Source organism: Monodon monoceros, unplaced genomic scaffold (genome assembly GCF_005190385.1).
Source record: "Monodon monoceros isolate NGI ecotype Baffin Bay Population unplaced genomic scaffold, NGI_Narwhal_1 Super_Scaffold_5, whole genome shotgun sequence".
Lineage (NCBI taxonomy): Eukaryota > Metazoa > Chordata > Mammalia > Artiodactyla > Monodontidae > Monodon > Monodon monoceros.
The window spans coordinates 108,938,195-108,961,239 of record NW_021703782.1 but is presented as its reverse complement, the minus strand read 5'-3'; the positions used below and the strand labels follow the sequence as shown (position 1 = coordinate 108,961,239).

General features: G+C 46.7%; 1 protein-coding gene across 11 annotated transcripts in view; it reads left to right on the top strand.

The window, feature by feature from the left end:
- Window positions 1-8,589: 8,589 nt before the first annotated feature.
- MED27 (mediator complex subunit 27) overlaps window positions 8,590-23,045 on the top strand; it is a 235,018-nt gene continuing 220,562 nt past the window's right edge. For 10 of the 11 annotated variants that reach the window (XR_003790861.1, XM_029203602.1, XM_029203611.1 and 7 more), the window contains exons 1-2: window positions 8,614-8,845; window positions 11,344-11,488. Coding sequence is in view for 10 of the 11 variants with exons in the window: in XM_029203602.1 (XP_029059435.1) it covers window positions 8,643-8,845; window positions 11,344-11,488 (348 nt within the window). In the remaining variant the exon portion in view is untranslated. Of the gene's footprint in view, window positions 8,846-11,343; window positions 11,489-23,045 lie in introns of all 11 variants that reach the window. The other variant, XM_029203601.1, reaches the window with a different exon arrangement.

Sequence of the window (23,045 nt, the reverse complement as noted above, 5' to 3'; positions counted from 1 at the left end):
TAAGTGTACAGTTCAGTAGCGTTAAGTACATTCACATTGTTGTGCAATGAATCTCCAGGACCCTTTCCATCTTGCAAAACTGAAACTTGGTCCCCATCAAACAACAACCCCCCATTTTCCTCTATCCCCAGCCCGGGGCAACCACTGTTCTACTTTCTGTCTCTATGAATTCAATTATTTTAGGTACGTCATATGAGAGAAATCATACAGTATTTATCTTTTTGTGATTGGCTTATTTCACTATCATAATGTCTTCAGGGTTCATCTATGTTGTGACATGTGTCAGAATTTCCTTCTTTTTAAAGGCTGAATAATAGTCCATTGTATGTACATACCATGTTTTGCTTATCCATTCATCTATTGGTGGACATTTGGGTTATTTCCACCATTTGGCTATTGTGAATAGTGCTGCTATGAACATGGGTGTACAAATATCAAGACCCTATTTTTGATTCTTTTGAATGTATACTCAGAGTGGAACTGCTAGATAATATAGCAGTTCTATTTTTAATTTTTTGAGGAACCTTCGTACTGTTTTCCATACTGCACCACTTTACCTTCCCACCAACAGCATACAAGTGTTCCAGTTTCTCCAAATCCTTGGCAAAATTTATTTTCTTTCATTCTTTTTTAAAATAGTAGCCATCCGAGTAGGTGTGAGGCTCTCTACCTTTTTTTACTATGACTAGTAGAAAATATGTGGCTCACATTATGTGTCTATTGGACAGCAGTGCTGGAAAAGAAAGATAAAACTTGATTTTCCAGCCTCCTTTGCAGGTAAAGGTAGCCATGTGGCATCATTCTGGCCAACGAGGTGTGAGCGCAAGTCTGCTGCTGCCACTTCTGCTCCTTCCTCCTTCTTCCTGCCTGTAATGCAGAGCTGGGACCCAGTTGTCTTGCAACCAAGAAGTGACAGAAACGAGGCTGAGGGTGCTGGGGCAGAGAGATGAAAGGGTGTGGGTCCTTGATGAGTCGCTACATCAGCCCATATGTACCTCTAGACCACTTACCACGTGAGACAAATAAGCCCTCCTCCCTTTAAACTACCTTTAGCTTTTCCTGTGATTGTTAGCTGCAGCCAAACACTTCTCTCATGGGATCACTCCTAAGTGGTGCAGCTGGGACCTGAACATGTGTCTGTCTGTCCTCCCAGACCTGTGCTCCCTCTACCTCTGCCCCCTGTCCACTGCCTTCTAAGAATGGACTGGTGATACCAAGGAGGTGGAAACTGGTCTCCTGGTTCTCCTCTACACCTCTTATCCCCAAACAGGGAAAGTAACTTGCAGCCAAATGGTGAACAGACATCAACTGCAAGGAATGGGTTCACTTTACACACAAAAATTTACAAGTTAGGATGTCCACTGCTGTATTGTTTAAGGTAGAAAAGCCTAGATGGTCAACAACAGGGGATTCAAGAAATTCTGTAAACCATCGAATGGAATCCTTGCAATAATTTAAATGTTTTCGAAGACTATTTTATGATAGGGAAAGGTATTTAGGCTCTATTACAAAAAGTGGAGGTCAGAAAATAGTAAGCTTCCAATTTTGTAAAATAATGTGTAAGTGTGAATAGCCAGTATGTCGAGAGGTGGAACTATGCCTAACTTTATCTTCTTATGTAGGCTTTGTCTACACCTTCCAAGATTTCAAAAGTAAGCGTGTATTTGTAATTAGGAAAAATAGAGCAACACATTAAAAAAAAATAAGACTTCATCGCCAAGGTGAATGGATCGTTTCTTTGTCGGGAATCTGATATGCCTTCTTTGTGTTGTCTTTCCTGAGGCTTACCAAGAGCTGGAGGAGGGGACATGGAGCTGGAAGGGCATGTGACGGGGAGGAGGGGTGCTGAATGAGAGCTTCTGAGACAAAGATCCTCGCGCTGCTGCGGCTGTCCCACGTCTTGGCTTTCCCTGGGAGCCCACAAGCTCGGCATCTGCCCCCAGGCTCTGGGTGAGGGTTCCAGGGTTGGTAGCTCCTGATGCTGGCCGTCCATGGTTCCTCTTAATTAAAATGCACCATCCACATAACACAGTAATGGAATTAGAAGGCAATTCCTCCCTCAAATGGGCTGCGGCCAAGCCTGCGCAAACAACTTGTGTTCTGTTCCACTTTGATTCAGCCTAATGTGTTGGTAAAAGGGTCCATTCCCGAGATGTTTCGTACTTAATTACGTATGAACATGGCAGAAAGCGGAGGTCCCTAACAACACGCCCGTTGTTGATTAAGTGAGCATCCGAATGGGCAATCAATAATTCACTAAAATATTTAAAATACCTCCTGGCTTCCTGAGATGGGAAGAGTATGGCTCGCATGTGGTCCTTTGTTGTCTGCTCTGCAGGTGCAGGTCCCGCTGGCTTCCTAGTCTCTCTGCCTCTAGGCTTGACCACTTCTGCAGCTAGAGAATGGACTTTCAAACACAGATCTAATCTCCACACATCACACCTCCACTTAGAACTGTCTGTCGGACTCTCTTACCTCTACCCCTCCCCCACCCCAACTGCACCTGAGTAGCCCCTAGTCACCTCGGCAGGCTTCGCCCAGGCCTCCCCTCTGCAGGAGGACGCTCTGACCACCCTCTCTAAGGCGTCCAAAATTCTCCATTCAGCTCTCTTACCCCACACGTGAACCTCACTGCTTTTCATGTCCCGTTTGTGACTGTCTCCCCTGCTAGGCTGTGAGCCAACGCCATGAGGACAGGAATGTGCTCTATTTGGATCCTTATTTAATGCTTTCACTCAGTGGAGGTCTCCAGGTAAATGAATGCGTTGGGAGTGCAGGAACCCTGGTGCGGTGCTTGTGATTGGCATTAAAGGCAAATGATTCTCTCCCTTTCCTCTCTCTTGAATTAATAAAAAGTTCCTCTAATCTCACACGCCTGATGGTTAGCTCTGGGGGCCATCCCACTTCCTTATTCTCTAGATGCAAGAACTAAGGTTCAGAAGGGTTAACTGAGAGACCCCAGTGGGGCGGAGCCTGGGCTGATTTCCTGACCTCCAGGAATCCTCTTTGTCCTTGGGATCACCTTGGTCACCATCATCACTGTGGTCCTCATCATCACTGTGTCAAAATCATGAGGAAGCAGGAAAAAAGAGGGAAACAGGAGTGGGGGTAGGTTCAGAAGAGACCAAAAGAGGATTCTTTACCAAACTTGCTTAAATTAATTATGGTAAACCTGGTCCTAAGCAATTTAAAAATGACTGATGCCCTGAGCCTTAAACAGATGAATGGGGAAGAACACGTTATCTACTTCAAGATATTTTCAGTGATATTTACCAGGCTAGGCTGGGCCTGGTTTTACCATTGGCTCCCCAGGTGTTTAGCAAAATGTCGAGCATGTCCATTATCTGTATTTGTTGAATGACTAACTTGAATGCCTACCGTGTCCCCAGAACCGTGTGCTGCCTCATTGTAATCCTCAGGGCCGCCCCCAAGGTCTTAGGCCTTGTGCCACATGGACTATGACAGGCGGCTCAGGTCCGCTGTGGCTTATCCAAGGGAAAGTTGGTTTTAAATCTATCTGGTGACATTCTGCCCAACCGTCCAATGCAGTGTTCTGGGTCTAGTGAATCCTTAATCATTATTAATTGATGAGGTGCTTTCTCATTCTGAATGCTTAACACATGCTCTCCGAATATGATGGGAGTTGCAGCATACTTTAATTAAATCCAACTTTAATTTAATTTAACAACTTTAATCCTGACTGCTCATTCTAATACACCTGAGCTGCTAGCACCAAGCTAATGGCTTGTTCGTTCTGGAAGGTGTTCGTAGCAGGGTGCTGCCTTTTACCCAAACATAAGATCATAATAATTAAAAGTCTGATATGTCTCAAAATGAACTCCTTGGAAGTAATTTTTATCCCACGAACACACACGGATGCAAGCATATATGTGCCAACATTCTCAAGAATTTACAACACCTTAGAGAAACTCTGTCCATTCCTTTCCATAACGAGAAGTTTTTTGTTGACTGTGATGAAAGACTCCTTACTAGGTCCAGGGGAAATGTATATTTCCCCTGATCAATTTCTGAGTTTCCCAGAAGAGCAGAGCCCAAGAGAAACCCTGAAAACTAATGACGGTGGGAGCAGAGCGTATTTGTGCTTTATTGCGCCAATCAGAGTCTAAACCACTGAATCAGAGAATGAGACAAAGGAAAATCTAATTGTCTGTATGTGTGTGTGTGGGGGTGGGTGGCAGGAGGAAGGCTGAGCAGGAAGGAGAGGTGGTATCTGAGTACACAAAGAGATGAAATAATTTGGAGAGAGGATCTAAGAAGCAAATATAACATATTGGGTTAACTCACTGCTTTCACAGAGCGAACATCTATCGTGCCCAAGGCATTGGAGACCTGATGGTTACAAGTTAGCTGCCAGCCATCCTCCCATGGTGTCTGCCTTAGAGCATGATTCTAACCAGAGGTTCATGCTTGGGCTTTAGTGGGGGCTGTGAACCCCCTGAAATTGTATGCAAAACTTCGTGTTTATAGATACACGTGGGTGTGGGCAGAAATAGACTGGTACAGTTCCCCCCCCCCCACCCCGGGGACAAAATATACAGCAGGAATCACATTCTCTAAGCCTTCAGGTGAGTAAAAACATGATAGTGGAGTTAGCCTTCTCTACTCTTCCCCTAGAAAGAATGAATGAACTGAAGCCACAACCAAAACAAGCCAACAGACACGGATACTTTACTTTTGAAAAGTTAAAAAATATTTTCTACAGAAATCGTAAAAAAATAAAAACAACCCCCCTGCACTACAAAGGAGATAAGAAAGGGCCATTAAAAATAGTGAATTATAGGGCTTCCCTGGTGGTGCAGAAGTTGAGAGTCTGCCTGCCGATGCAGGGGACACAGGTTCGAGCCCCGGTCCGGGAAGATCCCACATGCCGCGGAGCGGCTGGGCCCGTGAGCCATGGCCGCTGAGCCTGCGCGTCTGGAGTCTGTGCTCTGCAACGGGAGAAGCCCCAACAGTGAAAGGCCCATGTACCACAAAAAAAAAAAAAAAAAAAGTGAATTATAGGACACAATTTCCTGACAAGCTCTTGGCAACTGGGTCACGTCATTAGAGATAATTTGAATAGATCTCTTGCTAATCCTTTCTTGATTCTGTGCAAAGAATCTTCAAGTGGGGGATGGGAGCACACGTCACAGCCCCATCAGAAACTTTCTCAGCACATCCTCCTAACAGCTATGATCTTCTGAGTGATTATTATATGCCAAACAATATTTCAAAAGCTTTGCCTGCAAGGTGTTATAAACCCCACAGCTATTTTATAAGAAAAGGTATTATTACTGGACCTATTTTACAGATGGGAAAACTGAGGCTCAGTGAGGCTCAGTGACTTGTTTAAAATTCCACACCTAGAAGTTTCCTGCTATCTCTACCCTTTCTCCTTAGGAAACATTGTAAATGGCCACACTAGAAAAGTGAGGTATATGTCAGAAAATGAAAGCAACTCTATAAACCCAAGACAATAAAACACCTTTCTTTCTTATGGGACTACTAATTCATTTTAATGGTATTTAAATTTAAATACTCGTGGAGAGCAACATCAGAGCCCAGTTTTTGAGCAGAATTTATCTTTAGTGTTCCAGAACTAGAGAATTTTAATTGTGGGGGTGTGAGGGGAGTGAGGTTGGAGAAGAGTGGCGGAATGATTAAGGAAGTGGGCTTGAGATAAACTACAGAATTTTAAAATCCTGGTCCGCACAGCCTGGTAGAACTGAAGGCTTTTCTTGCCACCTAGATCGTGTTTACACCTTCCATACCCCTTATCGATGGCCATTGAAAACAAAATATTTTGAAAGAATTTCAGACTTACAATTGCAAGAATAGTACAAATAATTTCTGTATACTCATCCAGTTTCCACAACTGTTAGTATTTTACCACATTTGCTTTATCCTTCTCTCTCTAAATAAACATATCCATACTATTTTCTTTTTTATGCAGACATAACAATGCTCCTTTATGCCCTTCAGGGTATATTTCCCCCAAAACAAGGATATCCTCTTCCATAACCACAATACGATGAACAAAATCATGACATCATCACCTATAAAATACTATGAACTAATTTACAAAACTTATTCAGATTTCACCAATTGTCTCAATCGGGTCAGCAAAAGAAAATCCCAGATCATGTGATGCATTTTTTTTTTTTTTTTTTTTTTGTGGTACGTGGGCCTCTCACCGTTGTGGCCTCTCCCGTTGCAGAGCACAGGCTCCGGACGTGCAGGCTCAGTGGCCTAGCCGCTCCACGGCATGTGGGATCTTCACGGACCGGGGCACGAACCCGCATCCCCTGCATCAGCAGGCAGACTCTCAACCACTGTGCCACCAGGGAAGCCCCATGGGATGCCTTCTTTAGTCTCCTTTAATTTGGGGCTGCTCCTCCATCCTTCTTGGTCTTTCGTGACACAAGTGTTTTGTGAGAAAGTATAGGTCAATAGTTATTTTGTCTAACGTCTTTGAGTTTGTCAGATGTCAGTTTTTTTGGTTTTTTTTTTTAGAGACAAGCACAAATTTATTTGACGGGTTTTAGAGGTGTTAACTCAGAGAGCTGACCATGCCAATTCATTATTCTGGAGAATATCTAACGGATTACACTCTTGGTTTCTCAAGGAAACATGGAAGCCATTCACTCGGTTGTTAAGCTCTTTCACTCACCTGTGATTTTTTTTTTAACGACTTTATTGGAGTATAATTGCTTTACAATGCTGTGTTGGTTTCTGCTTTATAACAAAGTGAATCAGCTATACGTATACATATATCCTCATATCTCCTCTCTCTTGCGTCTCCCTCCCACCCTCCCTATCCCACACCTCTAGGTGGTCACAAAGCGCTGAGCTGACCTCCCTGTGCTATGCAGCTGTTTCCCACTAGCTATCTATTTTACGTTTGGTAGTGTATATATGTCAATGCTACTCTCTCACTTCGTCCCAGCTTACCCTTCCCCCTCCCCGTGTCCTCAAGTCCATTCTCTACATCTGCGTCTCTATTCCTGCCCTGCCCCTAGGTTCATCAGAACCATTTTTTTTTATGTTCCATATATATGTGTTGGCATACGGTATTTGTTTTTCTCTTTCAGATGTCAGTTATTTTGTCCAATGTCTTTGAGTTTGTCAGATGTCCTGATCAGACTCAGGTTTTGCATTTTTGGCAGGAATATCACAGAAGTCATGTTGTGCTCTCCTCAGTGGATCATATCAGGGGGTGGTTTGTCCTACACTGGTGACGTTGACCTTGATCTCTTGTAAGGGTAGTGTCAGCCAGGTTTCTCCACTATGAAGTCACTATTACCTATTACCTTTACATTACTGAATTAAATTCCTTCATGGTAAAATATACATAACATAAATTACCATTTTAAGTGTTCAATTCTGTAGCATTAAGTGCATTCACAGTGCTGTGCTACCGTCACCACCGTCCATGGAACTTTTTCGTCTGCCCCAATTGAAACTCTGTTCCCTTTAAACACTGATTCCCCATCCCCACTCACATGGCGCCTGGCACCCACCATTCTACTCTCTGTTTCTATGAATTTGACTCTTCTAGGTACCTCATATAAGTGAAATCATACAGTATTTATCCTTTTCTGTCTGACTTATTTCACTTAGTATAATGTCTTTAAGATTCACACATGTTGTAGCATGTGTCAGAATTTCCTTCCTTGTTTTTTAAAAATATTTATTTATTTGGCTGTGCTGGATCTTCGCTGCGGCATGTGGGATCTTTAGTTGTGGCATGCGGGATCTAGTTCCCTGACCAGGGATCAAACCCTGGTGCCCGGCATTGGGAGTGCCGACGGAGTCAACCCCTGGACCAACAGGGAAGTCCCAGAATTTCCTTCCTTTTTAAGGGTGAATAAATATTCCCTTGTATGTATATGTTGCATGTTGTTTATGAATTCATCCCACGATGGACATTTGGGTTGCTTCCACATTTTGGCTCTTGTAGATAATGCTGCTATGAACGTGGGTATACAAATATCTGTTCCAGACCCTGCTTTTCCTTCTTTTAAGTATGCAACTGGAACTGAAATTGCTGGATCATTATTTTTCCCTTCTTAATTAGCAAATTTCTTGTGGAATGATACGCTGAGACTATGTAACTATGCTATTACTCCTCACACTTTCACCTGCTAGCATCCTTCAATTCCTATCTGAATCAGTTATTAATCTAATGGTTGCCAAATGGTAATTTTCTTTCCACCGTTTCTTCTACATTTATTAGTTGGCATTCTACTGTAGGGAAAAAATTTCCCTTCTCCCCTATTGATTTACGAATTTGGAAGCATTTTTTTCAACCCTTTACACCACGGACACCTTAACGCTCTGAGCAATTTTTTCATGGGACTCCGAAGTGTGCAAGTTTGGGGAAGTGAGGGAACTTTCTGTATTTCCTTGTCACCATTAGGAAAGCCGAGCGTGCAGCTCGACTGCCCCAGATCCAGGTGATCACTTTCCTGCCCACGCATGTTTAAAGTGGAAACCCTCTCTGGGACAGGGCTCTGAGGAATCACCTGGGCCGCCCCGCCCCGCGAGAACTACATTTCCCAGAGTCCTTCGAGGGTTTGCGTCATCAGCGAGCGCGGCTTTTTGCTCGCTGGTTTTGGAGGGCCCGTTGTGGCGGCGGCAACATGGCGGACGTGTTAAGTGTCGGCGTGAACCTGGAAGCCTTTGCCCAGGCCATCAGTGCCATCCAGGCGCTGCGCTCCAGCGTCAGCAGGGTGTTCGACTGCCTGAAGGATGGCATGCGCAACAAGGAGACGCTGGAGGGCCGGGAGAAGGCCTTCATTGCGCACTTCCAGGACAACTTGCATTCGGTCAACCGGGACCTCAAGTAGGTACCGGCTGAAGGGGCCGGGGGCCTCCCACCCTGTCCCGACCCCGCGCGAGTCTTCTCAGTCAGGGGCTGTTGTCCATTTTCCTTGCTCTCTTGCTCCCCCTCCCTCCTCTCCAAGCCTCTACCTGCCCCTCAGGGCCACCTCATCCTACACCCCCGCTTTCTCGTCTCCCTTCTCTTGGCCTCCAGGTCCTGGCTGTCTCCCTCCGCCCTGGACCTCCTCAGTGGTCCTTCCATTTCTCACTGGGGGACGTGCTCTCCCCAGGAACTTCCACTCCTCATCTCAGCTCCGCGGGGTTCTCACCTGTGGGCCCGCTGGGCCCCACCACGTCTGATAAAATAGTACCAAACAGGACCTGATCAGCGCTGCCCCAAAGCCAAGTGCACCCCATCTGATTGGCCCCAGGTTTTCGTCCGTGAACCTGGAACTCATCAGCTCCACTCTAACCCACCCCCAAACACGACAAAATAGGCTTTGTTCTTTCTTCCCCTACCCCTTCCGAAACCACCTGATCAGTACTTTCACTCCCACTCTCACTGTTGCTCTTAAGTTTCTGTCTCTAGAGAGACCTAATCTCGGCCTTAACCAGCTTAATCACTTCTGCTTACACCTCCCCCCGCCCCCTACAAATATTAATTTGTGGCCTTTTAGGATTAAGGATTGTATATTTCTTTCTTACAAGTCACCTTCTTCTACTTTGTAAGTGAAATTAAGTGAGAGGATGTTTGTAAAATGCCTGGCACATAGTAGGCACTTTGTAAGTGGTTAGGTCCTGGACTTGCCTTCCCCTGCTTATGAGAGTCAGTCCTTTCCAGGAGGGTTAGAATTGCAGGATTTTTTGCCTTTTACCTCTCAGAACTGACCTTAGCAGGGGAAGGCATTGGGTGAGCTAGTCATCCTATAATTTCTGGAGTGGCTGGGTTTTTTTGTTTTGTTTTTTTCCCGTGTCAACTTGGTCTCCTTAGTAACCAGATGGAAGGAGGAGGTAGGATGGAAGAGGAGGTGGTGACCAAATGATGGGAGCCTCTTTTTATTTATTTATTTATTTTCCTCTAAGTAGTTGCCATTCTTGTTTTGGGGGAAAGCCAGGAAGTCACACACCCCTCCTCAACTCCCACACCCACTTGCTGTTCTCTGGTGCAGTGCCCGTTAATACTTTCCCTGCTTGAGGGGATGCGCTGGTGGTTCTTTCCTCTTGTCCGTCTCCTCTTCGATTGGCCTCCCTTGGTAATATACAGGATGTTGTAACCCTTCACCATTGTAGAAAGCTTAAGAATGTTGACATCACCCCTTTGCCTTCTTAAATCTTTAGACAGCAGTACCAAGAAGAAGGTGGCTGAAGATTCCAGAATGAACGTGGCATGAGAAGCTGTTCCTACAAAGCCTTTGTTGACACTTGGAGACTGGCCCCTCAGACTGGCGTGCTTTTTTTTTTTTTTTTTTTTTTTTTTTTGGCGGTACGCGGGCCTCTCACCGCTGTGGCCCCTCCCGTTGCGGAGCACGGGCTCCGGATGTGCAGGCTCAGCGGCCGTGGCTCACGGGCCCAGCCGCTCCGCGGCATGTGGGATCCTCCCGGACCGGGGCACGAACCCGTGTCCCCTGCATCGGCAGGCGGACTCTCAACCACTGCGCCACCAAGGAAGCCCTGGAATGTGCTTTTGCTGTTGGCTCCCTTTCCCAAGCTGCTCTAGAGGTTTTTTTTTTGGCTAGACTGAAGCGTGTTTCTTTGACACAGCCCCTCGGTGGTGTCTTCCCATTCCGTTTGTTTATTTTATCTCTTCTTTGTTTTTTTTTTTTTTTTTGTGGTACGCGGGCCTCTCACCGTTGTGGCCTCTCCCATTGCGGAGCACAGGCTCCGGACGCGCAGGCTCAGCGGCCATGGCTCACGGGCCCAACCGCTCCGCGGCACGTGGGATCTTCCCGGACCGGGGCAGGAACCCGCATCCCCTGCTTCGGCAGGCGGACTCTCAACCACTGCGCCACCACGGAAGCCCTCTTCTTTGTTTTGTTAAGTTTTAACATCTGTGAAGCACCACGTACAAATCTATCTCTGTGTGAATGGTAAATAATCATCATTTATTCAGGTACTTGCTGTTCTGCCAAAGGTACTGATCTGTACGTGGGTCTGAAAACTCTTAGTGAGAAGCAGTGTTATATTGCGTTTGAAAATTCCGGAAAGTCTCCTCTGCCCCCACACCCCCTCAGAGAATGATTCGAGTTGTTCAAGGCTGATTTTAGGAGGCTTACTGATTTCATCGCTCTTAACCCTTGTTCTCCTTTAGCATGGCGCCAGAGAGCTCAGTTGCAAAACAAGATCAGCCCCCAGTTAGGGGTTGTCTCAAGTGGCCCTAGTCTTCTTAACCTTTCAGAAAGTATTTCTTCTTAAGGGACCTTTGATGGGCGGTTTGAAGAACAGCCGTTGACCAATGTGGTTGGCTTAGCACTGGAGTTTCAGTGGACTCGGGTTTATTTGCTGTATCTGTTTACTTTTCAGTGAACTGGAACGGCTGAGCAACTTGGTGGGCAAGCCTTCTGAGAACCATCCTCTCCATAACAGCGGGCTGTTGAGTCTGGATCCCGTGCAGGACAAAACCCCTCTCTACAGTCAGCTCCTTCAGGCATATAAGTGGTCAAACAAGGTAAGGGGGACATGTCAGACATGGAGCTAATATAGGAAAAAACAAGTGAGAGTTTTTCTTTCCTTTTTTGTTCTTGATTCAGCATCGGGTTACAGAGTTGGAAGTTTCAGACTTCCCTTTGAAGTCTTTGAGGATTGTTCAGAGTCAGGTGCGTTTAACCTGGTTGCTGGGTGTAGGAAGCAGCTTTTATGAACGCCATGAAATCACATGCAGAATTTTGTGTGTGTGTGTGTGTGTGTGTGTGTGTGTTTTTCTGGGGAGGATTTCCTAGCTTTCATCAGATTCTCAGAGGGGTCCCTGACCCCCAGAAGGTGAAGGACTGCTGGTGTCAGTGTGCAGCCACTCACATGGTTTATGTTGCTTGGCCTGTCCTCCCCATTGTTGATGGAAGAACATCACTAGAGTTTGGTAGATTACTGTCTCTCTCTCCCCGCCCCCTGCACCGTGCCACGCGGCCTGCAAGATCTTAGTTCCCCAACTAGGGATCGAACCCAAGCGCGGAGTCTTAACCACCGGACCACCAGAGAAGTCCCCATCTCTCTTTTTTTTTCTTCATCTTTTTTTTTTTTTAATTGAAGTATAGTTGATTTACAATATCGTGTTAGTTTCAGGTGTACAGCACAGCAATTAGTGATACGTGTGTGTGTGTGTGTGTGTGTGTGTGTGTGTGTGTGTGTGTGTGTGTATTCGGATTCTCTCCCTTATATGTTATTACAAACTATTGAGTATAGTTCCCTGTGCTGTAAAATAGATAACAGCAGTAGGTCCTTGCTGGTTATTTATTTTATACATAGTAGTGTGTATACTATGTATAAAATAAATAACCTCCTAATGCTCTCTTTTCTCTAATTATTCTACACCTGTCTGAGGGAGATTGTTCTAAACGCTCTCCCTAGAATTTGCTATTCATGGTTTCCTGCAGTAGGCAGGCCCGTGGCGTAGCCCTTAGGACGGCTGTAAAGGAAAAGTAAGCTGCAGTGTAAAAATAACAGGAGCAATTAGGCTCAGAAGCCTGGAAACAGTTAGTCTGTTTACTAACAAGTTCCTCTTGTTTGGGCGCTGTGGGTTATTGTGTTGTGTTTGGTTTTGTTGCTGCTGAGAGAAAGCTAGAATATATGGAACATTTGGGGAAGCTTTTCTCGTTAGACTGCTACCTCCCTGGAGATAATAGTTCTTACAGTTACTGATTGTGAACTGCTCTGCCCCCTCCAGTTATCCGTCATCCTTTTCCTCTTTCCTGTGGTTCTTTTCCCTCTCAGGTCTTAAGTGACAGGTGAGCCTTGACTGTGTTTCCAGTGTGTAGAATTTTTCCTTTGAATTTGTCTGGAAGAGTATTTAACATTCTTTGGTTTGCAGTGGAACCCTGGTGGCTGAATCTGAGACTCAGGGAGAAATGATTTATTTTGGGGCACTTCAAGAAGGGGCTTGAACCTGGGATGCGTGCATTTAACCTATAAGGCTTGTCCTCCAAGCTCTGGGCTGCTGTTGACAGAGACCCACTTCAGTCTCGAGTTTCAGGGTGCCCAGGCGGTATGGGGATCTGTCACTCTCCTGCCCTATCTACGCCTGCTTCCCAGTGTTGGCCTGATATCTCCCAGTGGTGGAAAAGACGCACTGGCAGCAGTAGGTTTGCGTGGTCCTTCTACCAGGTGATCTCCAGGTGTCCACACCAGACCCTAAAAACGGATTCTGGCCCTGTTTGCTAGGTGGCCCCTACCTACCCAGACAGCTCATTGAGTTCAGGGGGTGGGATTCTCTGCCTGCCCCGTGCAGATCAGCTAAAGCACAGGAATTGGGGCTGCTTGGAATTAGATAGAGGCAGGAGAGGACGCAGGGCAGACGAGAAATTAGAGATGTCTGTTGCAGTTGCCAGGGCCAGACATGAGACTGTTCTGGCCCTACGCAGATAGCCCAGTCCTCTCAGGGTTTTCTGTTTGAGCATCCTTATTTCCCCAGGGGCATGCTTGGACATCTTAATGTGAGTTTACCTGGTGATTGGGTGGGATCTGATCTGTAGGTGACTTATTTCTGGCTGGACTCCTGGTAGAAAGTCTTGCTTTTTGGTGTTTGGACGTGGAAGCTGTGTTCATGTATCATGTGGGTAATGTTCTTGGAATAGGCTTGAGGGATGGACACTTCATTGGTGGGAAGATTTAGGCTGATCTCGAAACCATGAGTGCGTGGGACTCAGTGGAAGCTACTGGTTTTAACTTGAAGTGATGACTCTTAACTTTTGAATGAAGGTAGTTTTAATTGTTTGCTGAATTTATTAGAGTATAAAAATAGAAGACCCTGTCCCTGCCCCCCACCCTTGCCCTCAGGTGGAAAAGAGGATGTGTTAAGGAAAAGAAATATTATGTATGTGGAAATTCTTGTCCTGGAGATGCTACAGCTTAAAACTAGATGTAGAAATGTATCACAGGTTTTAGGTCCCATATGAGCAGTGTGAGTGGTGTAGGGGTTCAGTCATGTCCTGGCCTGGTGCGTGCCTCTAAAGAAACTGCTGTTCTACCAGCTTCCGAGTGCCCCAGCAGAGAGGGGATTTTGGAGTCTTAAAACATTAATTGGCAAAATAAAGAGAATGTTTAAGAGATGTTTAGCTTACCCCCTTATTTTATAGCCAAGCAGACCAAGGCCAAGTGAACCAACCTGCTCATGGTTTCATAGCTAGACTAGAATTTGCCTTTCCTGATGTAGGTCAGTGTTCTTTCCTCTAAAACTTGATGCTTTAATCAGGTTTGGCTTAAGGTTTTGACTATAGCAAACATTTTTCCCCCTTTAACCTTCATCACAGGAGCAATTCATATGTTATATTTTATTCATAAACTGGTATCACATTTTACTCATTTTTAGTGGTTTACTGAAGGATGGAGATGGCAAATACATGGGACATGGTCCTGAAACTGTCACTCTTGTCCAGGGCAGACATCACTAACCACCCTCTGTATTCTTTCCTGCTAAGGCCACCTCTGGGCTCACAACTCTCTTCTGGGGCTAGGCAGCCCCTGCCAATTATTCAAAGGTGGGCTACAGGGGCAACGTTTTTTATTTCTGTTATGGTAGATAATGTCCTATTTGACTATTGCTTATTTATACCTTACCTTACTCTGGAAGGGATTTAAGATCTATTATACAAATACTGTACTTCAGACCTTGAAAGGAAAGAGGAAAACAAGGGTAAGGATGCCTTATGTACATTTCTTTAATAAACTCAAGAAGTAGCCCCAAGAAATAAGCCAGTATTCTTATTTCCAGCTGGGGATATGGAAGCAGCAATGATATGTGTTTATCATGCCTCTCTTACAAATGAAAAGAGCTTTTTAATTGCAAAAGCTTTCATCATTCTTCATTTTACCCTCGACGAGTTTAAACCGGAAAGTGCATTAATATGTTAGGTGAAGTTTAGGGTAACTTGCCAATGTCAGCTTTCTGCTCTGTTGGCTAAGAATTGAAGGAAGTGTGGGAAAGGCTTTGGTACCACCCATTACGTGATGGACTTTCTATTTTATGTGCCATTGGCCATAGAGAAGTCTCATTCATGCTTACTGACTAATTATTTTCTTTAGGGGATTTTGTAATTTTTGTAAAGTCAGTCAGAATATTAATTACATGGTAGTTGGCATAATTGTTAGGATAACACATTTAAAAATTAACCTAAAAAATAAAAATTAATCTAATCTAATGAAATGATGTCAAATTGCTAGGAGCAGCACTTTTCCCGTGCTGAATTGGGGAAAGAATTTAGCTTTCAACTCTTGTGCACCTATAGATTATTGCTCTGTAGAGAGATGACAAGCTCTCGACGACGGCAAAAAATAATTGGCGTCAACGCGGTCCTTGCTGTAAGATAGTGAATGTGAACATAATGAGGAAAGAAAATCACTTAAATGCCCCCCAGAACCTTAATCATCATGACCTGGGGTCAGGCGCTGTTCTGAACTGTTCTTATTACGTTCATATATGCTGAGAGCTAGGCTGAACTATCGTCAAGGCCCCTGTCCGAAGGTTTCCAGTGTCCTGTCTCTCCAGGCTTTGATTTCCGGCTTTGACTTTCTGCGTTTGTTTATGGCAGGAGGCTGCTTGTGTATTTGCCTGAAAAGGGGGCGAAGACTTCAGCCTTTTCCTCGTGATGTCTCAAGCAGCAAAGACCCCGGAAGTGTCACTTTCTCCCCGGGTTGGGAAATGGGCCCTGAGGAAGGGGCTGGCGCTGCCTTTTCTTTGTTTTTGCGTGCTTGGAGAAAGAGCAAATTTCAATTCCAAGGGCATTCAGTTGGAAAGCCTGAAGACATTTGCTCCACTCTACCGTCCCGAGCTGTTCTTATCAGAATCTAGTTACTCGGTGGCTTTAAGTTGCTATAACGTTCATGTCCCTCACATCCAGCCTTGAAGGTGCTCTTGACGTTTTGGCATCGTGGAGCTAACGGGTAGGATTGGTTAAAACTGCAACACGGAGCCTTTTCCCTTAGGGGCCCCGTCCTCTTTTAGGTCCCTGCGGAGAGAGACTGTGTCCCTCTCGTTCCCAGGGGGGAGTCCCCAGCGCCTAGCAGGGCTCCTGGTACTCAGTGCACATCAGTTAAAATTCACTGAATGAATGAAAGAATAAGTAAAAAGGGTTTTCTGTTGAATTTTTAATTTACAGCCCCTTTTGTGGTTTGCTTGCTTGTATTTTTGATGAAGTGCTATCAGGACATTCCATTTTGGGCCATTACTGAGAAATTTAGTTGTGCTACTTGTAGATGAGAGAAAATTCTCAGGGCCTGTGCTGGAGGCCAGGGCCAGCTTCCAGAAGGGTGATTTGGAAGGAAAGGTGCGGTCAGTTGGTGAACTGATGATAAGCTCTTTGAGAGCTGAGGTTGGAAGTTGCGTCTATGTTGCCTGTCATCTGGTGTTCCCTTCCTGAGAAGGCCGGGTTGGCAGCCAGTGCTCAGGAGGGGCAGGGCTTGGTAGAAGTCGTGCGGAGCTGACCGAGTCACAGCCTAATTTGAGCGACAGCACCTGAGGTCAGGTGTGCTGCGGCAGCTGTCGTTTTGGCGGAAATGCGAAAACTGGGAAGAGGCGAGACAACCCCATCAGCCTCTTAGGGATTATCCCGCTTGGTGTGTTATCAATAACTAATTTCTGTTCCTAGTGTTTTCCTTATCACCAGACCCACCCCCGACTCACTCAGGGAATATGGATTCATTCAGAACATAATGAGGAAAGAAAATCACTTAAATGCCCCCCAAAGCCTTAATCATCGTGGCTTTGGACCACGCACTGTTCTGGATTGTTATTATTAGCAGAGGTGCAGGTACCATTCTTAGAGGTGTTCTTACACCTAAATCTAACCTTCCTGGCTCCCTGTCACTCAGCATGAACTTACCAGCAGAGTGAGTTTGACTGCAGTAGTGACTGCCCTGGTTGGCCTTGAACCCTGCACCCTTTTCCTCCCTCCCCACCCAAAGCCCTGATACTGTGTGAGCCATTATGAAAAGAACAAAGAGTAGCACAACCAGACAGGAAAAAGAACCAAACAAAACCAATCTCCGGGGTTTCTAGATACTGTTGGATTCAGAAGTAAAGGAAGGTACAGTCAGAAATGTCAAGCCTTAACTGTAAGTTCTGGAGTTAGGCTGCCTGAGGTATGATCCAGCTCTGCACTTACGCTGTGCCTTGAACACGTGAAAAACTTGTTTAAAGCATTCGTTTCCTCGTCTGTAAAATGGGGGTAATACAAGTATATGTATCATAGTGTTATAGGGAATATTAAATGAAATAATGCGTATGAAGTGCCTTAGAACAGCTCACATGTCATAAGTGCGTATTAAATGGTAGTTATAATTCCCGGCACACTAAGCGTATGTGTGTGTTTGTCTATGGAGTGGCAGTATTGCTCAGTGGTTAAGAGCATAGGCTTCAGTGCTAGACCACTTTGGTTCACATCCCAGCTCTGCTACCTGACAACGATGAAGCTTCCCTGTCTGTGCCTCAGTTTTCTATTCTTTAAAATGGGGACGATAGTTGTACCCACCACAGAAAGATACGTTGAGACTAAATGAGGTAATATAAGTATAGCACTTACCTGGCACAGAGTAAATACTCTCTAGGGGCTGGTATTGTTATCTTAACAAAGTGACGAGGACAGACTCCCAGGCAGTGCGGGCCTGTCTTCCAGTGACTTCTGCTGTATCACACAGCCTCCCAAGCTTGACTTTAGTATATTCTTCTGAAGTTCTACAAATCAGATTCTTTTAGGTAATCAGCACCCTTTCCCCCTGAGGAAGCCTGGGCATAGATATCAACAATTCACACATTAGTATGAATTAGTGGGAGGGGGCTCTTTCCTCATAAAACCTGGAGGTTTGGGAGTTTGGTGAGGAAGATAGCTAACCTTTTGGTAACCTTTTGATATGGAGCCAGGGGTTTGGATGGGATGTGGGACTTGAGGGATGTTGAAGACAGGGTGAGGGGCCTGGGAAGAAATGAGGAATGAGGGGATGGCAGAGAAGTTGGTGAGAGGGGCTATGTCTTGCCCAGGGCAGACCATCTGTGCAAGCTGAGGAGGAATCCTCTCACTCTGTGCAAGCTCAGCGTTCCCACTGGCCTGTAGTCCTCTTACCTGGTGGGGAAAACATCATAGGCTAGTCTGGGATTTCTAGTGTTGTTTCTTTAGGAAAATGTTCGCACACACAGGCCCGTGTAAAAATAAACACTTGGATTGTATCCATTTTTGTAAATTGGATGCTCATTACAGGCAGGGCTCTGGAGTCGGACTCTGTTGGGTTTGACTCCCTGGCTTTGTGAGTTGGGGTGAGTTCCATACCCTCCCTCTGTCTCAGCCTCTTCATAAGTCAAAAGTAGATAATAACACTTCTGCCTTATAGGGCTGTTGTGAGGGCTGATGAGTGGAATACCCCCGAGGTACCCAGAGCAGTGCCCAGTGTGTAGTGAGCGTGCAGTGGTGTTAGTGCTTCTTCTTACTCCTTTTAATACTATTGGTCAAGCTTTATCGAGGCAGCGGTAGTCATGAGCGCACTGGACAGAGGTCTCGAGAGGCTGGGATTTGGTTTTGGCTGTCTGCTATCCGGCTGTGTGCCCTTGTGCCCGTGGCTTTGTTCCTCTGGGTTCTAGCTTCCTTGTTGGTAGAATGAAGAGCTGGACTGAAGATCTCTCGAGTCCCTTTTGGCTGTCACTTGGGAAGGAGCAGTGGAATCACTTATGCGTTTGCATTGTTTTGGAAATGAAAGTGTAACCTGGGGAGCAGAGGAGAGTAATTCTTGTCCAGTAACGTTTCTTAAGCACAACTGTTGTGTACGCTACAGAGCATCTCAGCACAGACCAGGATAGAGCAGCAGCCCTAGAGGCCCTTAGGGGAAGATTACCTTTCAGAGGTTCTCTAGACAGCAGTAGCCTCCCGTAACACACCGAGTGTAAGCCGTCATGAAAATCACCTGATGCCCCCATAGTTCTAAGTGGGTTCCACCCCAGGGCTTTGGCCTAATTCCATATCTTTATGTTCTACTTATTAGTTGTGGTTTCTGAAAACTGTCACTTTGTTGTGGCCTGGGATCAGATATGTGATTCCCTCCTTCTTTTTCTCTAAAGGAGCAGGAACTCTGTTGAGAAGCTACCCTGGGCAGGCTGCAGAGGCTGCTGGCTGTGTGTCACACGTGCCCTGCAGGAGTCACTCTGTCCGGGGCTGGGGGTGAGGGTAACTCAGCCTGAGTCCCTCTTTGGCTGTTTTATAGTAGCCTTTTCTGGGCTGATTGGGTTTGTGCGGTTTGCCCAAAGCTTTGTGTACGTTGTAACCAGAGCCTGAAAAGGGCACTTTCTCTCCTCTTCCAGGAACGTTTAGTAGACAGGAAATTGTCCCATATCATTTTTGTTCCTGGTGAGTTGCACATTGACGGTGGGGAAGGACGTGTACCATTACAAGTGCAGAAAGAATATGATGTTACGCCTCCCCTTTAGCGCTTCTCTCCTGTGGTCCGCGCCTGCTCTGGGCCAGCCCATATGTTTTGCCGCTTCACTTGCCAGCCGTACACGGATGACACCGCACTCCAGCCAGCCTAGAAGCTCGCCTGAGATCCTGACCCGTGTCAGAGTGCCCGCTGGACATCTGCACTTGGGACTCACAGGCTTCTCGGGTAGAAGGAGCCCAGAACGGAAACCCTGCCCCCGCCCCCAGACCTGCTCCTCGTGGTGGGGTGCCTGGACCCTCACACCTGCTGACCAAGATCTACTGATGCCACCTCTCCAAAACCGCTTAGTCTTTCCTCCTGACCTTGACTGCCGCTGTCTGAGCCCAGGCCCCCCTTATTGCTTGGGGCAATGCTACTGCCTCCCCTCTGGCTTCCTGCCCCTTCCCACCCACTGCAGCCATTTTCCGCTCGGCAGTTCCCAGGGACCTGGACAAAGGAGACACCTGATAGGTTGCTCCTCAGTGGTTTCTTCCATCTCCTTTAGGATCAATTCCAGCTCCCGGCTGGCATTGGGAGGCGTTTTAGTTATCGCACCCAGGGGCCTGAGTCCAGAAGCAGACAGACCTTTGGCCAGACTTCTTAGCCTCAGTTTCCTCATCTGCAAAATGGCACGAACAGTCCTGCGTCTTAGGGAGGCTGTGAGGATTACGTGGACACGGCCTTGAGCATGCAGTGCAGAGCCTGGCAGATGGCCTGTTTACCATTAGCAGTCCAGGTGCAGGGCCTCATGGCCTGGCACCAGCTCCCTTCTCTAGCCCCCACCCTTCCTTCCTTTCTTCCTTTCTTTCTGGGGGAAAAAACCCCTAAACTTTTTATTGTGGAAAGTTTCAAATTCCACAAAAGTAAGAGAATTATCTAATGAGCCATTGTCTACTCAGCTTCAACAATTAAGAATATTTTGCCACTCTTATTTCATTGATTTCCACATCCCCCTACTCTCTTTTCTGGGGGTCAGGGGTGAGGACTGGAGTATTTGAAAGCAATGCCCGACATCATGTCATTTCATCGGGGATCCTTCAGCGTTCAGCTTCCTTTCTTCCCACTTTCCCTGCTCTTATTTTTGCCACTTCTTGCCTGCAAAATGCATTGCGGTTCCCCAGAATCTTCTGATCTCAGGGTCTTTGCACACACTCTTCTTCCTTCTCCCTCCTTTCTTTGGAAAAGTCTTAGTCATTTGGGTCTTAGACTTCCTCTGGGAAGTCTTCTGAGATGTACCCAGATTAGGTGCCCCTGCGTTTACACCTGTGACAGCTTTTATCCTCCTCTGCTTGTTCGTTATCCCCACAAGGGTAAGCCCTGTCCTGTGTTAGGACTTAGACTTTGGGTGTTATCTAACACCTTTGAGCCTCAGCCTGCTGGACTAGAAAATGGACATAATACCAATCTCATCGGATTGGTCTGAATGTCTAATTAGAAACTGTATATAAGGTTTCTGGTTCAGGGTAGGATGTATAGTGGCCTTTAGGAAATAGTTGTTACTGCAGGTAGCTATTTCTAAGTAAATTGAAGCCTCTAAATCTCTTCCTCTTCCCTTTTCAGACGACCAGTTTGAGCTTTCTCCCTTCTGAGTCCGCAGCTATTTACTTGCCCTTGACTTTTTGCAGCTTTGTGTTGTTATTGGGTGTGGGGGCACTGAAAGGGAGGAGGTGTGGAAGGGAGCGCCTAGAGGCTTTATCCCTTCTCTGGCGGCCACGCCCTAATCTTAAGGACCTCTGGGCTGGGCTCAGGAGTTCCGCCCCTGGGTCCTGTGCCTATGCCGTCAGCATTCCCCTTCTTTTGCAGCAGTCACCTGTTTGTTTGGGAGGCTCCAGCAGCCTCTCCGGAGCTGGTTGCCGCGCTCCCTGGGCCGGCGCCCTGCTCGGCCTGCTGCTTTTCCTCGCTGACTTGACCAAGTGACTGAAACTCCCAAGACCCTCGCTCTCCCCGGGGACAGTATACTCATCTAGTAGGTTCTGGCAAGTCAGTAGCTTGTTGCACCGTCAAACTTGCCTCAACCCTGTGGATTGGAGGCTCTTTCTGAAATCTCTAGTTCTGTTTGTGGCTGCTCCGCTAGACGCAGCCCGGCTCCTCTGGGAGGAGCCCAGAGATTAAAGCGCTGCTGCAGAGAAGCCTCCAGAATGACCAGGCAGAGCTGATCTGGTCTGTGTTTGCCCCACAGGCTTTCAGCAGCTGCCCTGATCGCACTGCCGCAGCTGCTCGTCCTCCAGGTCCGTCCCCTCTCCTCGAGCGTTGGGGCTCTGGTGTCACTTTGAAGGCCTCCCGTCGGGGACACAGTAGACACTCGTAATTGAGCCCCCCCCCCCAACCTCCCCATATTTCCAAACAGACTCCAGGCACTGTGCCTCCTCTGGCCAAGTGTTAGATCTCAAGGGGACCTCCACGATCAGGTGGGGCAGCGCCCCTCCTTTTATAGAGAGAGTGACTTGTCCAAGGGCCACACGGCCAGCCCTTTAACTGGGACCCGCAGTGTTCGGTAGCCTGAAAAGGGAATGTCATCCGGATGTCCAGGCAAGCAGAGAGGTTTCTTCCGCTGTTGAAGCCCATTAAAATATTGCCATTTACCTGTGGTTTTGTGTCTGCTGATCCCCCTGTCAGTGAAGCAGGAGCAGTGGTCAGTCCACATGCTGTATCAGAGGGAACCACGGCGGTGGGTGTGACCCATTGACAGCTGCAGACCAAGACTGCGCGGGGCCCAGCCCAGGCATGGATGTGGCTCAGGGCAATTGCCTCGACCTCCATGAGCAGAGCAGCCCCAGCCCCGCAGATTCGGAGAGGCAGGTGACCTCATCCGCTTCAAGCTCCGACGTGGCAAGTGTGAATGAGGAGTGGGGTCTTAGCAGCTACCTGGCGTGCCATGAAAAGAAAGGCACTGCCTTGGAGCCTCTTATCCCCGTCCTGGCATGGGTGGGGGCCCCAGGGATGACTGTGTAAAGATAAGCCCCCTGCCCACTTCTTTCCCCTTTTTAACAGGAGTTGTACTTAGTCCTCCAGTGGGTTCATGGAATGCCAGTTGCTCTTATTTTTTCCCCGTTTGGATGTTTCTGTGTGTTTTAGGGTTGGAGGGTTACATCGTACCATCATGATTTTCAGTCAGTAGGCTTCTCGAATTATCGATCACTTGTTAGTAGTTGCCGCCACTGAGCATTTGGACTCGGCGCTCTTCCGATGACCGTACACAGTAGATTCGGAAGCGAGAGAGTCTGCAGGTTTTGAGTGTGTGCGTGCATTCATACGTGAGAGAGTGGTTGCACTTGGTGTAAAACGCTCAATCATATTAATTTCCAAACTGCCTTTGAGTAGTGTGCTGTTTGCTAGGAAGTATCTAATCCGTCTATTGAACACGTGTTTATTGGGCATCTACTATGTTTCAGGCACTGTTCTAGACTCAGTGAAGGAACCTGATCAGTTCCCATCTTCCTGGAACTCAGCATATATCCAGTTCTCGAACTTGATCAGCATGCCCAAAGCACATGACTTTAACAGTAATTCCTGACTCCACTATTGGTCTTTTTCCCCCCTTAATCAGTGGCCTTTCTATGCCTCAGTTTACCTGTCTTTACTGTCAGAAAGGAGCATAACTGATAGGGTGCTGGGTG